The 22,373-nt window shown below is 41.2% G+C and overlaps 1 protein-coding gene across 4 annotated transcripts in view; it reads right to left on the bottom strand.

The window, feature by feature from the left end:
• MYH10 (myosin heavy chain 10) overlaps window positions 1-22,373 on the bottom strand; it is a gene marked incomplete at its 5' end in the record, with an annotated part of 131,402 nt that overhangs the window by 75,074 nt on the left and 33,955 nt on the right. For 2 of the 4 annotated variants that reach the window (XM_079724672.1, XM_079724674.1), the window contains 3 exons: window positions 4,981-5,073; window positions 11,277-11,306; window positions 11,946-12,048. In XM_079724672.1, coding sequence (XP_079580798.1) covers window positions 4,981-5,073; window positions 11,277-11,306; window positions 11,946-12,048 — 226 coding nt within the window. The remainder of the gene's footprint in view (window positions 1-4,980; window positions 5,074-11,276; window positions 11,307-11,945; window positions 12,049-22,373) is intronic. The other 2 variants (XM_079724675.1, XM_079724673.1) reach the window with 2 other exon arrangements.

The following is a 22,373-nucleotide window of genomic DNA, read 5'->3' as shown; positions in this document are numbered from 1 at the left end:
AAATCACAGCAAGATCTTTTTTGACCCACCTCCTAGAGTAATGAAAATAAAAACAAAAATAAACAAGTGGGACCTAATTAAACTTAAAAGCTTTTGCACAGCAAAGGAAAACATAAACAAGACAAAAGGCCAACGTTCAGAATGGGAGAAAATTTTGCAAACGAAGCAACTGACAAAGGACTGATCCCCAAAATATACAAACAGCTCATGCAGTTCAATATCAAAAAAACCCAAACAACCCAATCCAAAAATGGGCAGAAGACCTAAACAGACATTTCACCAAAGAAGACATACACATGGCCAAGAGGCACATGAAAAGATGCTCAACATCACTAATTACTAGAGAAATGCAAATCAAAACTACAGTGAGGTATCACCTCACACCTGTCAAAATGGCCATCATCAAAAAATCTACAAACAATAAATGCTGGAGAGGGTGTGGAGAAAAGGGAACCCTCTTGCACTGTCGGTGGAAATGTAAATTGATACAGCCACTATGGAGAACAGTGTGGACGTTCATTACAAAACTAAAAATAGGGCTTCTCTGGTGGTGCAGTGGTTGAGAGTCCGCCTGCCGATGCAGGGGACACGGGTTCGTGCCCCAGTCCGGGAAGATCCCACATGCCACAGAGCGGCTGGGCCCGTGAGTCATGGCCGCTGAGCCTGCGCATCCAGAGCCTGTGCTCCGCAACGGGAGAGGCCACAACAGTGAGAGGCCTGCGTACCGCAAAAAAAAAAACACAAAAAACTAAAAATAGAACTACCATATGAATGAAATTAGAACACTCCCTAACACCATACACAAAAATAAACTCAAAATGGATTAAAGACCTAAATGTAAGGCCAGACACTATAAAACTCTTAGGGGAAAACATAGGCAGAACACTCTATGACATAAATCACAGCAAGATCCTATTTGACCCACCTCCTAGAGAAATGGAAATAAAAACAAAAATAAACAAATGGCACCTAATGAAACTTAAAAGCTTTTGCACAGTAAAGGAAAACATAAACAAGATGAAAAGACAACCCTCAGAATGGGAGAAAATATTTGCAAATGAAGCAACTGACAAAGGATTAATCTCCAAAATTTACAAGCAGCTCATGCAGCTCAATATCAAAAAAACAAACAACCCAATCCAAAAATGGGCAGAAGACCTAAACAGACATTTCTCCAAAGAAGATATACAGATTGCCAACAAACACATGAAAGGATGCTCAACATCACTAACCATTAGAGAAATGCAAATCAAAACTACAATGAGGTATCACCTCACACCTGTCAAAATGGCCATCATCAAAAAATCTACAAACAATAAATGCTGGAGAGGGTGTGGAGAAAAGGGAACCCTCTTGCACTGTTGGTGGAAATGTAAATTGATACAGCCACTATGGAGAACAGTATGGAGGTTCCTTAAAAGACTAAAAATAGAACTACTATATGACCCAGCAATCCCACTACTGGGCATATACCCTGAGAAAACCATAATTCAAAAAGACACATCCACCCCAATGATCACTGCAGCAGTATTTACAATAGCCAGGACATGGAAACAACCTAAGTGTCCATCGACAGAGGAATGGATAAAGAAGATGTGGTACATATATACAATGGAATATTACTCAGCCATAAAAAGGAACGAAATTGGGTCATTTGTAGAGATGTGGATGGTCCTAGAGTCTGTCACACAGAGTGACGTAAGTCAGAAAAACAAATATCATATATTAATGCATATATGTGGAATCTAGAAAAATGGTACACATGAACCTATTTGCAGGGCAGGAATAGAGACACAGACGTAGAGAACAGACATGTGGACACAGGGGCGTAAGGGGAGGGTGGGACGAATTGGGAGATTAGGATTGACATATATACACTACCCATGTGTAAAATAGATAGCTAGTGGGAACCTGCTGTATAGCACAGGGAGCTCAGCTCAGTGCTCTGTGATGACCTAGATGGGTGGGATGGGGGTGGAGGTGGGAGGGAAGTCCAAGAGGGATGGGATATATGTATGCCTATGGCTGATTCACTTCATCGTGCAGCAGGAACTAACATAGCATTGTGAAGCAATTATACTCCAAAAAAAAAAAAGGATTAGCTTTTACTATATTAGATTGAGCATACTTAATGATGATTATTCAGTAGTACAAGCACTTTGGAAGGTGGAACCTCAGCTGAATCAGGGTTTGTTGAGAATTCACACTGAATGGGTGATTCTTGCTAGAATCAATCTTACTAGGAAACAATCTAAGAAATTCTTCCCACCAGTAGAATGTAAAAGAAGTTCCCACCAGAATTATTTTATCAACCTTTGGAACAGGATGTGTCAATAACAAGCATTAAGGAGACTTAAGTATAGTAATTGCTCTGCAAATGAATTTCAAAAAGTGATCAGCGTAATTTAGACTGCAAGTTAAAGGAACAAACTAGAGCAGAGTTTCTCAACCTCCATATAACTGACATTTGGGGATAATTCTGTTGTGGGGCCTGTCCTGTACACTGTAGGATGTTTAGCAACATCCCTGGCCTCCACCCACGAGATGTCAAATGTGGGATCCCCAGGGGACCCCAAATTGAGAACCACTGATCTAGAGTAATGCAAATTACAGATTATAACCTACATATGTCAATATGGAAATCTAATGATCTCTGGTAGCCAATTTCCAAGATGGCCTCAATAACCCCTACCTTCTGGGACTCGGGTCACCTGCTCTGGGGGATGCCGGCTGCCATGTCGTGAGCAAGCGTCCCTGCAGAGAGACCACTGAGGTGTGGAACTGAGGCTTCTCGCCAAAAGCTACCCAAGTAAGCTGGGAAGCTCCTCCAGCCTCAGCAGGCCTTCAGATGCCTCGGCGCTAGCCAATCACACAGTAATGACGACCTCATGGGAGACCACGGGCCAGAACCAGCACTCAGAAATGCTGAGACGATAAACGTTTTATGTCACTAGGTCTTAGGGGAATTTGTTACATAGCAACAGGTCTATCTGTCCCAAACACAAAAACCTCAGTAGATGAATCTTTACCACTTAGTAACAGAATCGCTACATTCTTTACCAAAGGACACACATGACTGGTTAGTAGCAATTTATCTTTTCTAGGCAAAAATGAGACTAATGGGTACAAAAGTGTTTTTCTTGAATTTAGAGTGTGGTTTGCGGGGGAGGTAGAAATCAGAATAGACTGGTAACTTGATTTATGTGGTAAAATAAAACATTTTCCACTAAGAAGTCCTTGAAAATCGTCACGGAGATTCACATACCAAAGCTGGTAGCTCACTGTGTCTCCCATCCCATGACACAGCCACTAAACACAGGGCTTTCAGGAGGAAGAATTTCAGATTTAATTGTGGCTCCAGCTCAGTGCTGATGATCCACAGAATGATAGAAACTCAAAAAGCAGCTCAGTTTCCCCAGAGCCAGAAGTCACAGCCATGCTTCCTACTGACACGGGCACATTTGTTATCCCACTTGTACAGAAAAAGCTAAAATAATTACTAAATGAACTTGGATTAAGCAAATCTTCAGATTTTATCTTACTGGGAATAAACAACATTCCAAGCAAATAGTCCCATACTTCTTACGTAACTTGGAAAGTCTCTTGCACTTAAACTACTTCTGAGGGTGTTATGGGCTGAATTGTCCCCCACCCCCAAATCCACATGTTGAAGTCCTAACCTCTAGTAGCTCAGAGCATGACTATGTTTAAAGAAAGGGTCTTCACAGATGTAATTAAGCTAAAATGAGGTCACTAGGGTGGGCCGGATCCAATATGACTGGGGTCTTATGAGAGAAGAACAGACACAGACATGCAGAGGGAAGGGAACGTGAATTCACAGGAGACGGCCATCCACAAGCCAAGGAGGGAGGCCTCGGAAGAAACCAACCATGCCAACACCTTGATCCCAGACTTCCTCCAACTGTGAGAAAATACATGTCTATTGTTTAAGCCACCCAGTCTGCGGTGCTCTGTTTTGGCAGCCTGGGCAAAGGCATACAGAGGGTTATCTAGCTACCTTTGTATTTCCTGGGTCCCCTGTGATCTGGTGGCATCTCCTAATCACAGAAACCACATAATCAGGAGATTAACGTGCAGACCCAGAGTAAAGAATGTCACAGTGAACCCGATTTCCAGAAACTGCCCATCAAGGGATTGTTAGAATTGAAGTCTCTGATTCTGGCCTTCTTAACTTTAACCAAGACGTCTAATATCAGAGGAGGGAGGAAAAACATAGAATTAACTCGAATGACTTAAGTAGAAATAACAGAAGTTGAATGATTTGCTATTCAAGTGTTGACTCTAAGCAGCTGGAAAGGGGAGGGCCGTGTCCTGTAAGTCACACTGAGCCGGCTGTCACTCAGGATAACATCCCCAGACTAGGTGTGCAAGCCGGTCGGGCTGAGGAAGAAAGTAAAGCTTTCAGCGAATTAAGAGAGTCGAACGGCTGAGAGGAAATTTTTGAGGAGACAAAATGTGAGGGACAAATTATTCTGAGGTCCACATCCCATAGAAATGGTAATGTATGAAAAGAACAATTTACCACATCCAATTCCAACTTCACTTGTTGAGTGTTTACTGTGCCTGGTTCTGTGTTAAGTATTCAGCACGCATCTCATTTAATCTCCACGCCAACCTCATAATTATATATCATCCCCAATCAAAAATGAAGAAATAAGTTCAGAGAGGTTATACAATTATACATCCACAGAATAATACATAACTATCTATATACATAACTATATATAATAAACATATGATTAAAATTATTTTCCCATTTGTTTTTTCCCATTTGTTTTGCTTTTTAAAATGTGACTACTAGGAAAATGTTAATTACACGCGACTTGCATTGTATTTCTATTGGACAGCCCTGTTCCATACTACATCTGTTAGGAAGGAAAGTACTTGATTTGCTTAATCATATTAGACATTCAACTAGAAGTCTGAGGAATGAAAAGTTTCTGGTGCTTTTAAACTTACAAAACGAGATGAGTTATCATTTTTCACAGTCTTTGCGTTTCCAAATGATTCCAGGATTGGATTTGCTTGCAAAAGCTGCCGTTCAAGTTCCCCCTAAAAGACATCACACACACACACACACACACACACACAAATAAAAGCAAATATATGTTAATCTAACATGTCTACTCCAGTCCTCAGGGAAAAAAAAACAAAGCAAAACCAAACACTGCCTCTTTTGCTCAGTGTTTTCATTTTATTTGCTATCCAGCAAGCTTTGTTGTTGGATTCTTATCTTGGTCTTATGGGCTCTGCTAAAGGAAAAAATTAGCATCTATCATGTGCTCACAAGGAGAAGAAAATGTCACACTGCACAGTGATGGTAAATTTAAGGACGGGGCACATAAATTAAGTGGAGAATTTTTAAAATAAAGCAAACTGGTTTTCATGAAATGAAATTTAGCATGATACTTCAATTGAGGACATATTAATACTTATACTTCTGCTTATTTCTACTTTGCCTGGTTCCAAAGATTTAAGGCAGCAAATCCTAATAATTTCCACTGTACTGGTAATAAGACTTGCCATTTTCCCAAGGGTTTCACATAATATCTTAACGATGTAGACAGGGCAATGTCCTCATCTCCAGTTTCAGAGATGACAAAGATGGCGATGCTACTGAATTCTTGCACATATTTAAAAAGCTAAGTATACTGTATTTGGTATAATGGTCATTACTTATATGCAAATTAAGCTGTAAAACAGATGTTACAAACAAAATACGTAAGTATATTAATATATGCTTTAATCACGAAACACAACAGAAGGCTGCATGGGGAAGCATGAGGCATTTCTGGATCCCTGGAATGTAATTTCAGAATTACACTGTAGGACTTAAATAAATCTACTCTTTCCAAACACAGATCTTACCCCTGTATTTTAAAATACCCGCAGTATACTAGACCTCAAGAAAGAAAAACTGCTAGCTACTGTGATTCTCTAAGCAAAAAAAAGAGTACAAGGAAGCTCACATAAGATTTTAAAATTAATGGCCACTTGCTCTGTGACGTATTACACTATCATCGACTCTAAAATCAGGAACAAATCTATGCCACACATGCAGTCTCGACATCTAACCCAGGTGTGGCTGGATGTTTAGGTGGTGTGGTTCACTCCAATGAAAGGGTAGGAAATGTTCCTGAAGCCCGTGACACACAGTGAGGCGCTGCAGTGTTACACGTCTACTCTAGAGCATTTACCTGGATTGTCCGATTGTCTGGATTATTTTCCCAGGTTTTATCTAGAGTCTACTATTGTGTTCGACTGAAACCAGTCAGGAACCAGTCCTGCCATGTGAATGTCATGACGTGGCATCAACTCACATTCCTGGCTTTAGATAATATGCTCCCTGTACAGGGGATCTTCCCGTTTATGGACTTCAAGACACCAGACTACTTCTGATGTAAATTTTCTAAACACTACATGCTATCAAAGTTTCTAAAACATGGTGTCCTGAACCAATGTTAATGGCTGAGAGTCATCACTAAGAATAGCAGCCATTGTGCTGTGACGTAGAAGTGCTTTTCCCCTGGAGGTTAGCGGTCACAGCCATCACTGAGTCTGCGCTAACATCTCGCAAAGCTCTTGGTGCACTGGCGCCGCAATAATGATTTGGGCTCTAGAATCCCTTAACCTAACTCAATCTGTGTGATCAGGGCGTAGAAACTGTCAGAAAAACCCGGACTTGATAAGTGGGGCACTGCCTTACCTGACACTCCTACGGTTGGATCAAGGAGTTAGAATACAGATTCCTTAAAATTACACACTATCCTACCAAATCATAATAAAAATACTTTCAATAATAATCTATCTTTAAAATATTTTCCTAACTTGGAGGTAAAACAAATATTGTATACCTCATTTTAATATTCCCTAGACATGGCTTCAAGAATTCTTTGGGTCAAGTTTATAGATTCTTTTCTTTTCTCCTTCGCGTGTGTATGCGTGCATGTGTGTGTACACGCACATGTGTGCATGTGATCCACTGATCCTGATTCCATTCTTCTCTTGGCTTAAAGGCACCAGCTGTATACCCTGCATGAGGTTAGTCAGTATCACGCCAAAATGATGCTCCATGAATGTTTGCTGAATGGATGGGTAATCAGCGGTCCGAAGACATTCTAGTAGTATTTGGGGAGGCGATGGTGGTGAGCCAGAGGTGGAAGATTTGGGTTAAGGGTCCTCATAATCACTGTGGTAACCACAGGCTTGGGTCCCTGCTTTGGAGGCCACTACATTAACAGGAATGTGGTGGTACTTCTCTTCCAATGGATTTTTGACATCACTGAGACCAAGTAAAGATCTCAAAAACTCATAAATGAATCACAAAGACCTTGACACAGAGCTAATATTAAAAACACACAAAAATGATCTTTAAGAAATTACCACTAAAATTTATCATTTCTGCATTGAATAATTTCACATTTAGATAAACAGGGCTAACAGCTCTCAACCAAATTATGAAGCCATTTACAAACCATCAGGGGACAGTGACTAAGTGCTAACCTTTCTGCTGGAACTTGGATGGGCTATGTCCCTTTTCTATTCTATATAGTAATGAGAAATGTCACCTGGGAATGTGGGGAAAAGAAATCAGCATTAGTTATTTAAATTATTTTTAAAGTTCTAAGTATTTAGAATTATATGATGCTTTAAAGGTTTACCAATCGTGATGAAAACTATACCCTTGTGTTTATTACATAATTTATTATATACACTTGCTATATGATAGACATAGGATGAGTTTTAAATTGGTTTAAAAAAAAAAGATATATATATGTATACATACACCTCTTTCAAAACTCCAGTTCAGCCAGCAAGGGGACTCGGGCTGGACTCTTGCTGCACCTTGTAGGCCTGATGGGCAAAGCTGCAGGCGTCCCACTGACCAGAGAGTAGGGTTGGAAGCTGGCGGCAGCAGTCAATCGCCATGTTTAGAACCAGACTCTAATCTTGAGCGGCAGGCTCTAATTTCTGTGCTTGTTACTTGCTATCTATCACCTTTTTGTCTTAGTTCAAAGCAGTTTAGACCAGTAGATACAGAGTCATCCGGAAGCTGCCATCTAGAGGTGGATGACTCAGGAGTCAGTGGGGAGGTGGGCTGGCTTGAAGGAGTCATTCCCAAGGGATGGTCCAGTTTAAGAAATTAGTCGTCCTCAAATCTGCTCTGAAATCGTACCATGTCCAGGCTTTGGAGTGGCCCTGAACACTGTGCCAGACATCGAGGGTCTGTAACAGTGACCTACGATGAGCAGAATATGGGCACTGGAGCTGTACTTGCTGTTGGCTGGGGCATTAAGCCAAACCAGGACTCATTTTGTTATGGTAAGTAAAAGTTGATAGGTAAACGTTTCACTTCTTAAATACTGTGACCTTAATTTTGAAAATGTATTTCTTACATTTGTTCATATTTCTATAATGAAGATGAAGTTATAAGGTAAACATAAAAAAATCGATCACTTCACACCGCTAGGATGGCCTTAATAAAAAGACAATGACAAGTGTTGCCCAGGATATGGAGAAACTGGCACCCTCAAACATTGCACGGAATGTAAAGTGGTGCAGCCTCTATGGAAAAGTTTGGCAGTTCCTCAAAATGTTAAACAGAAAATTACCACAATCCAGCAATTCCACTCCTAGGCATACACCCAAGAGAACTGAAAATGTATGGCTACGTGAAAACTTATATATTGCAGCACTATTCATATTGGTGCCAAAGTGGAAACAATCCAAATGGCCATCAACTGGTGAAGGGATAAACAGAATGTGACAAATTTAATATAACAGATTATTATTTGGCCACAAAAAAGAATGGAGCACTTACACATGCTCCAGCACGGATGAACCTTGAAAACATGCACAGTGAGAACCACATATTATATGATTCCGTTCATATAAAATACCCAGAATAGGCAGATGCAGAGAGACAGGAAGTAGATGAGTGATTTCCAGGGGCTGGGAGAACATGGAAGGTGATTCCTAATAGGTATACGGTTTCTTTTTGGGGTGATGAAAATGTTCTAAAATTGATTGTAGTAATAATTGCGTAACTCTGGGAAAACACTGAAAAAAAAAAAAACAAAACACTGACCTGTACACTTTAAAGGAGTGAATTTTATGGGACATGAATTTAAATCTTAATAAAGTTGTTTTAAAAAAAGAATGAGCAAAGAGACAAAGACTCACAAAATCAGGAGCCTACAAATGCCTTCCACTTTGTTTTTACAATTTATACTGCTGTTTAGTGATAAAATGCTAGCAATTGACACAAATTGTTCCTGGGAATCTAAGTTTTGCCAATAAAGTTCAACATAAATTTGGAAACCAGTGATATTAAACCAAGAGAAACAATGCCTTTGCAAAGTATAACCATTACTTTACGGTAGTCATCGTCAAAATGGGGTGAGGAAGTCACGCCTATGGGTGCCCGGGAAGGGGAGGGGGTGTGGGGAGAGAAGTAAGTTCTTGATTCAACCCTCCCCAGGGTGTGACCAGTCCCTATGCTCAGGAGTATCTCATATTCCTCAGGTGTGCTGGGGAAGAAAAAGTAATTGAGAACCAGCAGTCTTCTCATGTTTCTAAAAACAAGGCATAGCTACTACTTGACTAGTTTTAACATAACCTTGGGGAAAGCAGCAGGGAAGATTCTGCGCAGAGTGAGAACATGCAACAAGACATGCAAATCAGTAATGACAGTGCAGCACGGCCCAGAGAAGCTGTCGCCTCGCCTTCTTGGAGGATATCTGCTTACAGGGGTTGATTTGACCCAAAATAAAATCTAGGGGTAGGCATGCTACTCACACACAACAGGGACCCACTCTGTAGTTTAAGATGACATCGAAACAAAATGTTAACAATAATGATTTATGTAATCCACAGAGGATTTGGAAAAACTAAATCTGTACGTTAACTATTTAACACTATTTTGCTAGTGATCTAAGTACATATTAAAAGGTCATTTAGCATGTACTCTAAAACACAAAGAAAAGCTGGTTGCTGGTCTAGAGATTCCTTCTTTAACTGGCAAAGAAGCCTTTAAATATCATATAGGATAATGATTATTTCATTCATCCTCCCAATGTGTATCACTGGTCTGGTCTACAGCTAAAAGCAAAAGGACATCCTGGGCCTTCATAGGTATAGTACAGCTTTAGTGTCTGAGAATTTCTTAAGAATTCTAAAAAAGATATCTGAAAATCTCAGTATCTGGGACTATTCCTTTAGATGTTTCTGATCATTTCTTTATATTAAGAGATTGTTTTGGGGCCTCCCTGGTGGCGCAGTGGTTGAGAGTCCGCCTGCCGATGCAGGGGATACGGGTTCGTGCCCCGGTCTGGGAGGATCCCATATGCCGCGGAGCGGCTGGGCCCGTGAGCCATGGCTGCTGAGCCTGCGCGTCCGGAGCCTGTGCTCCGCAACGGGAGAGGCCACAGCAGTGAGAGGCCCGCGTACCACAAAAAAAAAAAAAAAAAAAAAAAAAAAAGAGATTGTTTTCATAACACTATCATTTCTTGCTCTATGCTAGCTTTGCACCACTATGCTTGTGGAAGACAGACAAACCAGAACCGTTCTAGTGCGAGGGAATGGGATGTCCAAGTACAGACGTCCCATTCTATCCAAGGCATCTGGCTCAGCTCTGCCCTCCCTCTCTTGCCAAGTAGCAGGAAATGCTCCTGTCCATGGTTTGTTCATTGCTATGCTCTGCGGAGCTAAAAGGCGGGCATCTGATAATTAGGGAGAATCACATTCCTCTGCTACTTGCCCTGGATAAAGAAAATTCTAAATTTATGTATTAAATACAATGAGGCTTTTGGGTTAAAACACTTATCAGGCCCTACAATGTTAACAGATTAGAAATTTTTTAAGTTGCAACTTTTAAAGCTGCAGCCCCAAATTCAAAATTTAATGTGTGGCAATAAAGTTAGGTTTCCACCTGCTTAACAAGTATTAAAGTAATTCCACCTGGTAATTGACACATGAAACCCTAAGTTTACATGCTTCATAAACATATGATTCAATGTCATGATGAAAGGGTAAATAAATATTAAAATTCCTCTATAAAACAAAGGTAAAGCAAAATGGCATGCTGCTTCTCAGGAAAGAATAAGCCTCAAAGCGACACAATTTCACAACTAAATATTTTGTTCATAGGAGATTTTGCTCAGAACTAATGGTATTTGTTTCTAGTAGAGATTCAATCCAAAGACAGAAATTAGTGCAAACACTCAAGACTAAGAAGCATAAAGAAAAGCACTTGCCTGGTGTTTCACTGGTTTAGGTGATTCCTGCTGCTCGTTACAAACAGATAAATGCAAACGTTAGCAAGTTTGGGTCTTTTCCTAGCGGTAAGCCACATCCAAAGCACCAAGTCAATGTGCGGTTTAGAACCGTGAAAGCTGTTTTGCCTGGCATCTCTCAGGGAGTGTTAACTACTACTTCTCATATCTACAGATTAAGGATAACTGACGTTTATATTCTCACCCCTTTTCTATCATCAATTCTCCCCATTTCTATCCTCCCCTCAGGCTGCTGTGGGTGGTAAGCTCTGTAAGTTCAGGAAGAAGCGCTGAAAATATCTGAGGATCTTCTTTTGGTGGAAACGAAGAAATCTTCCTAAGCACTGCTCATCGATGTTTAACCATCCCCACCACAGCTTTGTAAGAAATTAGGCTTCGAGTTACAACCGTAATTCCAGTTTGCCCTGGTGGAATCGCTAGTTACTAACAATTTCCTGATGCCCTAGCTCCCTCCTTGCTGGGCGGGGGGTGGGGGGTGGGGTGGGGGGGTGGGGGCGGTGAGTGGCGGAGACAAGGGAGCTGTCAATTACAGAAGCATACTGAGTATCCTTGCTTCCTTATTCTTGTTTCTGAAATTACAAAAGAATAAATCTAAGGGTTTTAAAAGACAACAGCAGAACAAACACTTACAGGAATATTATGGTCCTTTCGTCCTTTGTGTGAAGAAGCGACATGAGCAAGGTACTGAATGACTTTCTTAGTATTTTCTGTCTTCCCGGCACCCGATTCACCCCTGGAAGAAATATTAACATAGGCTGCTTCACAAAAAGCACAGCACACACATTCCCAAACTATAATCGACAAAATTAAACTGAGCTGGAACAAGAATTAGTAGAAAATAAAAAGAGAATAAGTAGGGAAGAAGAAGGAAAAAAACCTATCACCAGTAGTTGGAAAATTATTATTTTTAAATGGCATAAATTAACCCAAATATTTTTTTGGTAGATGCCGGTAAGGGGACAGAGGAAAATGCTCACAACAAATTTCCCCCCCCCCCTTGGAATTGGGCGCTCTGCCAGAGAAGTGAAGTTTACTAGTTTGTGAAGTTTGTGAAGCAATGCCTCAGCACCAGAAACATATCCAGCACTGGAAACAGAATTCCTAAAACAGTTAAATTAAGGTAATTTAATCTGAAGGAGCTGAATGAACTCTGGGATGTCCGCTGATTACTGACAGCACCTTCAAGACCACCAGACGCCTTCTTGGCTCATCCCTCAGACCGGGCTGACGGTGGTTCTCTCCCCTAGACCCACGTGGCACCTTGTACAAACCTCATACACAAATCTTCACAGTGATCACCAGCCTCACCCGAGGTAAGGATAAGGCCCCATGCGTTTGCTGATTTGTATGTTTGTGTAGTTTCTTTATAATCCACGTAACCTTGTGCAGTGTTGACACACAGCCAGGACGTAATTTGTAGAGAAAATGAAGGAATACTACGAATTTTGTTATGAACTGGGACAAATGCTATCCCTTCCTATGATTTCTATTTTCAAACGAGGCTGGCACATTTCAAAGGTTGTTTTTTACTTCTACTCAGTACTAAGCTTGAAATTCAGGCAAGCTGCTAGCATACAGTGTGATACTTGAATTATGGCCTCTCTGATCAAATACTTGAGGTTCCCCAAGACCCGGGCAAAGCAAACCTACCTGGACAATGAATAAAATCTCAATTCTACCTGGACAATGAATAAAATCTCAATTTGGATTAAAATAAAAAACTGTAATATATAATTAAATTAATTTTCTAAAAAACAACAACAAAAACACCCCAGGAACTCAAAAATGTTATTATACACACGGTCAACTAGTGATCCTCTATGCCTCTTTTATTTAAGGCTTGAAAATCTATTTTTTCGAACTCTGACCCTTTCTTGAAATTGTACTTGGAATTGTACTATCTGAACTGTCCCCAACGTGAGTTCTTTAGGTTTCCTGGTTGCATTACCTCCCTAAATCTCTGCACCCAAACACCCAAGGGGTTGGGCAAAAGGATCCTATTGATCACCTAGTTGTATGGCTTTGAGTAAGGAAATTAACTTCTCTGGAAATGGACATCATCATTGGTAAAATGTAGGAATAGGATTAGACCCTTTCCCGCTCCAAGATTTGATGATTCTAGATACAACCCACTTACTGGTGTCTAAGAATATTTTACATATTAAGCTTATTAACCACCATCTACTGTTGTATTAAAAACTGTCCCCTTCTTTGTTTTGCCATCTAAGTCTAGTCTTAGGTATACTCCAATCCACCAAACCTTCTATTAAGGTTTCTGCCTGCTAGTCAGGCTTAGAAAGGCCTTTCCTGCACTAACATTATATCCATCTATATTATTAAAACCATCTATATTTTCTTCCAAGACTTTGATGGTTTCACTTTTTACAACTAAGTCTTTAAGTAATTTGAAAAAAAAAAGTATGGTCTGAGGTCAAGATTGAATCTCATTTTCCCCTCAAATGATTCAGTCCACGTCCCAACATCAATGGTTGACCAAGACATTGATTACCCAGCGATCTGAAAGGTTATCTTTACCTTACACTTATGACTTATTCCAAAGCCAGTACCACACTGCAGTAGTTTGGAAGTATGACTAACCAGAGCACCCATCACTGTCTTTAAAAAATAAATCAAGTAGTCTCTGAGGTTAATTTTTTTCATATAAACTTCAAATAATTTTGTTCTGCTATATCCCTCTCCCATCTCCTCTTGCCCGCCACCCCCATAAAAATAGACAGAATTTCGAGTTAAATAATACACTTGCTATTTTTAAGAGAAATGATGGCTTCATCTCTGTCTCAGTTAAATTCTGTATTTCTCTAAGTTCAAAACAGGCAAGGACCATGTTTGTCTTATTCATCTTTTAAGTCACAGTGCCTAGCATAGCAGGTACTTGCTGAATTCTGTTGAATAAATGAATATACGTCCTACAAATTTATTTCTAGGATCTACTTGATAATTTTTTTTCCTGTTATTAATTTCACCACCATTATATTTTCTACCTGGCTGCCATTAGTACACAGATAATGATTTTCGTTCATTCATTTACTCAACACATATTTGCAAATCATCTTCTATGTGTTGGGCATCCTTGTAAGTGCTAGAGATAGAGCTGTGGACAGGGTCCTTGTGCAGCTCAAGATGAGCAGAGACTTAAAGTAAACAAGAAAAACAAATGGGATAATTACATGTGAGGGAGGCGACAAAGGAAACAAGGAGGCCACCGAAAGGGAAAAGGCAGAAAAGCAAAGGACAACTCCCTGGAGATGCCATGGCAGGGAGGAGCCTCCTGAAAGGTGAGCAGGACCAGGCAAGAGAGGGCCTGGGGCAGAGCATCCTGGGGGATGGAAAGACAAATGCAAACAAAGGCCTCAAAGCAGAAAAAAGCTTGGTATATCCCAGGAACTGGCGGCCGGAGTGCAGGATTTAGATAAATAACTAGCAAGGCAGACAGCAGCGAGGTGGGAAGGGGTGGATGTGATGTACCCTGGAGCCATGGGAAAGAATCTGGATTATATTCATGTGTAATTTGGTAAGAGCTATGATGTCGGTTTTCTTTGTTTTGTTCTTAACTTTATTCAAAACACCTAGTGTTTCAAGCTAAGCATGATGTTGGTTGTTGGTTTCAAACAGATAATTTTTCATTACATTAAGAAATGAGCCTCATATAGCCTGGTGATGACTTGTCTTGAAAACAGCTGTGATTGGTCCTCGTCAGCTTGGTTTGCCTCTGAGGTTTCTCAGCTAACCCCTCTCAACTGGACATGCTTCAGTGTGTCCTGAAAGCATTTTTTGCCCCCATCTGTCACACTTCCTTGGCTGTACTTGACAACCACCTATGAACTCTGCTACATTTTCCATATTTCAGGTCTAAGGTACCTCTGCTAATAGAAAATATTGCTTCAAAGACAGATGTATTCCAATACCTTACGGTTGAGGTCCCAAGAGGGGAGACAGCTTTATACTCTCACCTCAAAATGGGGCTAATAGCTTCTGACACGTAAGGTTATTGTGAAGGAAAAAAATACAGTCCATCTAAAGCTTATAATAAGTAGTCACTAAACATTACCCATTATTGTCCACTCAGCTGTTCATCCGCCATATAGGAGGGCATTTGAATTACTAAACTCTCCATAGTGTTAGTAAAGTGGTTAAGAAGTGGGCCATGGTGTCCTGGTGACCTACTTAGATTCAAATTCCATCTACCACTTCCTAGCTTATGGGGCTTTGGGCAAGTTACTGGGCTCCCTGAGCCTCAGTTTATACTCCTTTAAAATGAGATCCGGTTACTTCAGAGGACTGAGATAATGCATGTAAACAGCATAGCATGGCACCCAGCCAGAAGTTTCTCCATAAATGTCAGTAGTGGTGACAACTATGACAATGGTCAACAGTGATGATAAAGAAATTGACAGAAGTAAAAAGGTGATAACCTCGGATCTGACTATGAAAGACGTGGCAGGATCAAAGGAATATAATTCTTAGAAGAAAGGTTTTTTAAGGGAAAATGGCACATCTGTCCCAGATGGAAAAGGGGGAAATAAAGCAGCTTGAACAAAAGTAAATGGGCAGAGCTTCCCTGGGGGCACAGTGGTTAAGAATCCGCCTGCCAATGCAGGGGACACGGGTTCGATCCCTGGTCCAGGAAGATCCCACATGTCGCGGAGCAACTAAGCCCGTGAGCCACAACTACCGAAGCCCACGCACCTACAGCCCGTGCTCAGCAACAAGAGAAGCCACCGCAATGAGAAGCCCGCGCTCCGCAACAAAGAGTAGCGCCCGCTCACTACAACTAGAGAAAGCCTCCGTGCAGCAACGAGGACCCAACGCAGCCAAAAATAAATAAATATATTAAAAAAAAAAAAAGTAAACAGTCAAGGGAACCACAAAGAAAGCTCAGCAGACTCCTCTTGAAGAAAATTAGGAGAATCCTCAAAGGTAACAACAGGTCAAGCCCTCAAAGAGTGAAGAAGACAAAGAGAATCTGACCTCATTTCCACCAACAAGACAAGATCTACCAATGCAGTAGTTCTACACTGTAAAGGACTGCTTGTTTCATTGCTGGTCTCTGGGGCACAAGTGCAAGATTAACGGGAGAACAGAGCAAGCAGCCTGCTGGGTGGGGTGCTCTGTTGTCTGTTGCAGCACATACGGATGTAAAAGATCAGGAGTTTCTAACCTGAAGGTATCTGTGTTTTCTAGAGAGATCTGTGGCTTTCACTGGCTTCTCAAAGCAATGTGCAATCCAAACAATAACATAAAAAACAACAGTGGTGAGAAGCAGTGATGCAGATAGTTAATGCATGATCAGTTCCGAGATCTTTCTCTGAATCCCTTCTGGACTGTGGGTATTTCCCCGAAGAGAACCCTCCTTTCCCAGATCTTAATTGGTTTTGTTTTTATTCTCTCTGGATATTTGTAACATCAAATTCAGTCTAGCTTCAAAAACACCCTTTGCCTGAAGTTCTTGCTTTAGATAACCTCAATTTGAAAAACAACACATATTTTACATAAAACATATAAACATACATATATATAAATAGCATTACTCAATGACTTCCTACAGTTTCAAAACTCTGTTCTATTAGAAAGCAGCTTACTAGGAAGATCAAGGTACACTTGGGTTCAAGTCTTCTATTAAACACTAATACCAGCTAGTGTCAGCCGTGGTATGTAAATGGAGATAACAGGGGCATTGCAAAGACTCATGGAGATAACATTTGCAAAGATGTTACTTCCTTTTTCTGGAACATTTGCCTGGAACATTTTAAACTTCTATTTACAAGTTGATTTGCATACTCGTTCCCCATAATATAGCTATCACTGAGATGCAGCCACAATAATCTAAAAACCCCCACATTTTAAGACATGAGGACACATAAAGCAAAGAGTCATTAGAAAAGCAAACTGAGGTCTAGAGAAGCTCACTGTCTGACCTAGGGTCATGGGAGAGCTGGGACAAAACCAAAAAACCTATCCAACAACACAATGGTTTTTTAACTACAACACACTTTTTGTTGCCTTCGCTATTTAAGACTTTTTTTAGAGCAATTTTAGGTTTACAGCACAATTGAGAGGAAGGTACAGAGATTTCCCTTGTAACCCCTGCACCCACACACACAGCCTCCTCTGTGATCAACATCAGCCACCAGAATGGTACATTTACGTAGGATGAGCCCTAAGTTCATAGTTTACATTAGGGTTCACTCTGGGTGTTCTGTGGGGTCTGGACAAATGTATAATGCCTTGTATCTACTATTATAGTATCACACAGAATATTTTCATTTCCCTAAAAATCCTCTGTGGTCTGCCTATTCAACTCCCCTCCGCCCCCCACTCCCCTAGCAACCACCGATCTATTGATACTTTTTTTTTTTTTTTTTTTTTTGCGGTACGCGGGCCTCTCACCGCCGTGGCCTCTCCCGTTGCGGAGCACAGGCTCCGGACGCACAGGCTCAGCGGCCATGGCTCACGGGCCCAGCCGCTCTGCGGCATATGGGATCTTCCTGGACCGGGGCACGAACCCGTGTCCCCTGCATCGGCAGGCGGACTCTCAACCACTGCGCCACCAGGGAAGCCCTATTGATACTTCTTTTTTTTTTTTTTTTTTTTTGCGGTACGCGGGCCTCTCACTGTTGTGGCCACTCCCGTTGCAGAGCACAGGCTCCGGACGCGCCGGCTCAGCGGCCATGGCTCACGGGCCCAGCCGCTCCGCGGCATGTGGGATCTTCCCAGACCGGGGCACGAACCCATATCCCCTGCATCGGCAGGCGGACTCTCAACCACTGCGCCACCAGGGAAGCCCGATACTTCTTATCTTCATAGTTTTGCCTTTTCCAGAATGTCATCTAGCTGGAATCATATAGTATGCAGCCTTCTCAGATTGGCTTCTTTCACTTAGTAATGTGCACTTAAGGCTCCTCCACGTCTTTTCATAGCTTGATAGCTCATTTCTTTTTAGCACTGAATAATACTCTGTTGCCTGGATGTACCACAGTTTATTTATCCATTCACCGACTGAAGGACATCCTGGTTGCTCCCGAGTTTTGACAATTACGAACAAAGCTGCTATAAACTTTCAAGTGCAGGTTTTGGTGTAGATATAAGTTTTTAATACTTTGGGAAAATACCAAGGAGTCTGATTGCTGGATCGTATCGTAAGAGTATGTTTAGTTTTGTAGGAAACCACCAAACTGTCTTCAAAAGTGGCTGCACCATTCTGCATTCCCACCAGCAGCTAGTGAGAGTTCCTGTTGCTTCACATCTTCAGCAGCATTTGATGCTGACAGTGTTCCAGATTTTGGCCAGTCTAGCAGGTGTGTAGTGGTGACATGATGTGGAACATCTTTTCAGGTGCTCCTTTGCCACCTGTGTGTCTTCTTTGGTGTCTGCTAAGGTCTTTGGACCATTTTTTAATTGGGTTGTTTTCCTACAGTTGAGTCTTTTAAGAGTTCTCTGCATATTTTGGATAACAGTCCTTTATCAGTTGTGTCTGTCGCAAATATTTTCTCCCAGTCTGTGGCTTATCTTCTTGATCTCTTGACACTGTCTTTTGCAGAGCAGAAGTTTTTAATTTAATTTTTTTTTTTTTCTGTACGCGGGCCTCTCACTGCTGTGGCCTCTCCCTCTGCGGAGCACAGGCTCCAGACGCGCAGGCTTAGCGGCCATGGCTCACGGACACAGCCGCTCCACAGCATGCGGGATCCTCCCGGACCGGGGCACGAACCTGCGTCCCCTGCATCAGCAGGCGGACTCTCAACCACTGCGCCACCAGGGAAGCCCGGAAGTTTTTAATTTTAATGAAGTCTAGCTTATCAATTATTTCTTTCATAGATGTCTTTGGTTTTGTATCACAAAAGGCATTACCATACCCAAGGTCATCTGGGTTTTCTCTTATGTTATCTTCTAGAAGTTTTATGGTTTTTCATTTTACACTTAGGTCTCTGATTCATTTTGAGTTCATTTTTGTGAAGGGTATAAGATCTGTGTCTAGATTCTTTTTTTTCTTTTTGCATGTGGATGTCCAGTTGTTCCAGCACCATTTGTTAAAGAGACAATCTTTGCTCCATTGTATTGCCTTTGATCCTTTGTCAAGATCAGATGACTACATTTATGGGGTCTATTTCAAGGTTGCCTTAGCTATTTAATCAATTCTATCGATTTGGTTAACTTAAAACTTTTAAGGTAGGTTACTTATAGCAAGAATCAACTAACTGTTTGAAATCCAGGATGGCTTATCATTACCACTTAATGTAATATTTGTATAGGACATAAAATTCCTTAACAACAAAAATAATCTATTGTCACATCCTGATAGAAGACTGATATGAAGCAACCGTTGCTTTATAATACAATTGTTACATTATATACAAACACACGTAAAAGGAGAAAAACTAGAGTTAACCAGCAGTTAGAGTCATAAAATGTAAGCAGAGTATTCTTTAAAAGGGGGCTTAGAGAACAGAGTAACTTCTTCGCCAAGGGTGACTGTGCATTTTAATTATAATGAGAAGGAAAGCCAACATGAGGATTACACTCTTAACAGGATTTCACCTCCAATTACATTGGGTGCTCTCCCATGATCAAGGAAGTCCTTGCGGGGATACTAGAATAAAGGATCTAAGCCACCTGCTTGGTCATAAGTGGGAGAGCTCACACTGCCTGGCCTGAGTCTGCAGAAATAAAGGCTAGTTGGGGAGCTGTACGCAGATGAGGCCAGAGGGTAATTTACAAGTTCATCCTTCTGGGGGAAAAGTAAATTAGAGAGTAAATGACTAAAAAAGTAGAGCTTAAACAGGAGCTGTCAAACTACTTAAGTACTGTTTTTTTTTAAAAAATGGTGCTTCCAATTGTATTTTCTCTTTGTGATACCCTTGCAAACATAGGTACTTAATATGAAATAACTACTAAATAAAACTGACTAGTTTTTCTCATACAGAAATCTTAATTAGCTCAGCTGTGTACTAAACTTAAGAAGACCCCGGTTACATACTCCTAGAGTTCTTTATTTGGTGGATCCTCAAAGGCACCAGGGAACATATCATATTTTCTTAAGTCTGGGATGCCTTGTTTAACATTTTCATATTTCTCAAGTCACAATGTAGATTGTAATAGATATAAGCATGAAAAGCTATTTGTTATTAAATATCATAACTGGTAGATTATTATAGAATTACTAAGAATTAAAATATGGTGAGGCTAAAAGAAGTGAGGGTAGGAATTGGCTGGAGGCAGGAGGGAACTTTCTGGGGTGATCATAAAGGCAATGTTCTCTATCTTGATAGGGGTTTACGTTACACAAATAACTCAGCACTTATATACTTAAGATCTGTGCATTTCACTATATGTAAATTTTATCTCAAAAGATAAAGATGTAAATATTGGACTTTAGTTACATTATGTATGAAGTACTTAGGGGGAAGTGTGCTGACGTTTACAAATGCATCAGATGAAGAGATGAACAGCCCATCAAAGTGGTTTTCAGTTTAAACTGAAAACAATCTAAAAACAATCTAAACAATCAGCGGCCACAGAAAGGAATGCCATCTCACCTTAAGCAAAGCCTCCTGAAAATACAGCTGCCACGGACCCCCATCCCAGGGAGTTTCCGGATTGGGAGAAGTCTGACCCTTAGCACCAGGAAGTGCAAATTCAGCTGTCCACTGGCATCATAAAGCCCGGTAGAACCCTCCATACTTTCCCCCAGAAGCCCTAATCCTCCTATAGCACTCCTCCTCTTGTTAAATTTAGTATTTAAGCCTTTTATTTCTGGTTTTCAGCAAGTTACTCATCACTGAGCACTCCCACACGCATGCGTGAATACACCTCGTCTTTCCTCCTGTTAATCTGTCCGTTGTCAATTTGCAGACACCCAACCACAGGACCCAAGCTGGAAAAGTTTTCCCCCCAACACAAACAATAAAATGGATTGAAAGATGGATACAGCAATGAACAGATCAATATATAATAAGGCGGGGGCTTCCCTGGTGGCGCAGTAGTTGAGAGTCCGCCTGCCGATGCAGGGGACACAGGTTCGTGTCCCCGTCCGCGAAGATCCCACATGCCGCAGAGCGGCTGGGCCCGTGAGCCATGGCCGCTGAGCCTGCGCGTCCAGAGCCTGTGCTCCGCAACGGGAGAGGCCACAACAGTGAGAGGCCCGTGTACCACAAAAAACAACAACAACAACAAAAATATATATATATATAATAAAGCAAGTATAGTAAAATATTAATGGTAGAATCTAGGTGATAGATATATGGGTCCTGACTGCAAAATTCTTTCAACTTTGCTTTATGTTTGAAAATATTTATAATAAAATGTTCAGAAAATTCAATTTTAAAAAAAAGAAAGAAAACAAACATGGTACTGGATGACTGCTACTTCCTGTCCACAAAGAGATAACCAGCTGCTAGGAGACTTACCTCATAAATCCAAGCCTATCCATGGATGCAAATGTCAGTCTAAAATGACAATGACCATCTAATTGCATGCCTGTAATGGGCACTTTTGGTGACGAGAGTAAATCAGTGCTCACTGACCTTTGGTCTGTCAAACAGCAGTCAGCCCCTCCCCCAAGTGTTTCCTGCTTCCAGGCATTCCAAACAGTCCTTATCCAAAATGGTCACCCAAGCTCCCAAACAACCCAAAGAGGAGAGGTCCATGTCCTGCACCTGGGCCCCTGCATATTGCATGCAGGCTCACTGTTACTGTGACACTGCAGACAGGTGGCACACAAGTTCTATTCCTCTCTCGCTCCTGAGCAGAAGAAGGTAGCTCACTTATTACGCTCATTTCATGGAGCTTCAGTGACTAGATTCTTGTGGCGACTTTATATTCACCAGTGCTGTATAATAAAGAATTGCTGGTCTTTGTTCCTGATTCCTGGGAGGGAGCCTCTAAGTACCTGGAATGTCTTTGTTATTCATGGTGGGCACTTCAATAGCTCCAGGATGGGGACTGGCCAAGGTGATTAGACGTTTGGGCTTTAAACCATGTGACATGAGCCTCATCTCTTGGGAGGGGAGAGGGAGTGGACCCTGATTCAATCAATCACGCCTA

Source organism: Hyperoodon ampullatus (assembly GCF_949752795.1).
Source record: "Hyperoodon ampullatus genome assembly, chromosome: 19".
NCBI classification, from domain to species: Eukaryota; Metazoa; Chordata; class Mammalia; order Artiodactyla; family Ziphiidae; genus Hyperoodon; species Hyperoodon ampullatus.
Note: the sequence above shows the minus strand (reverse complement) of the source record. Positions and strands in the feature narration are given on the sequence as shown.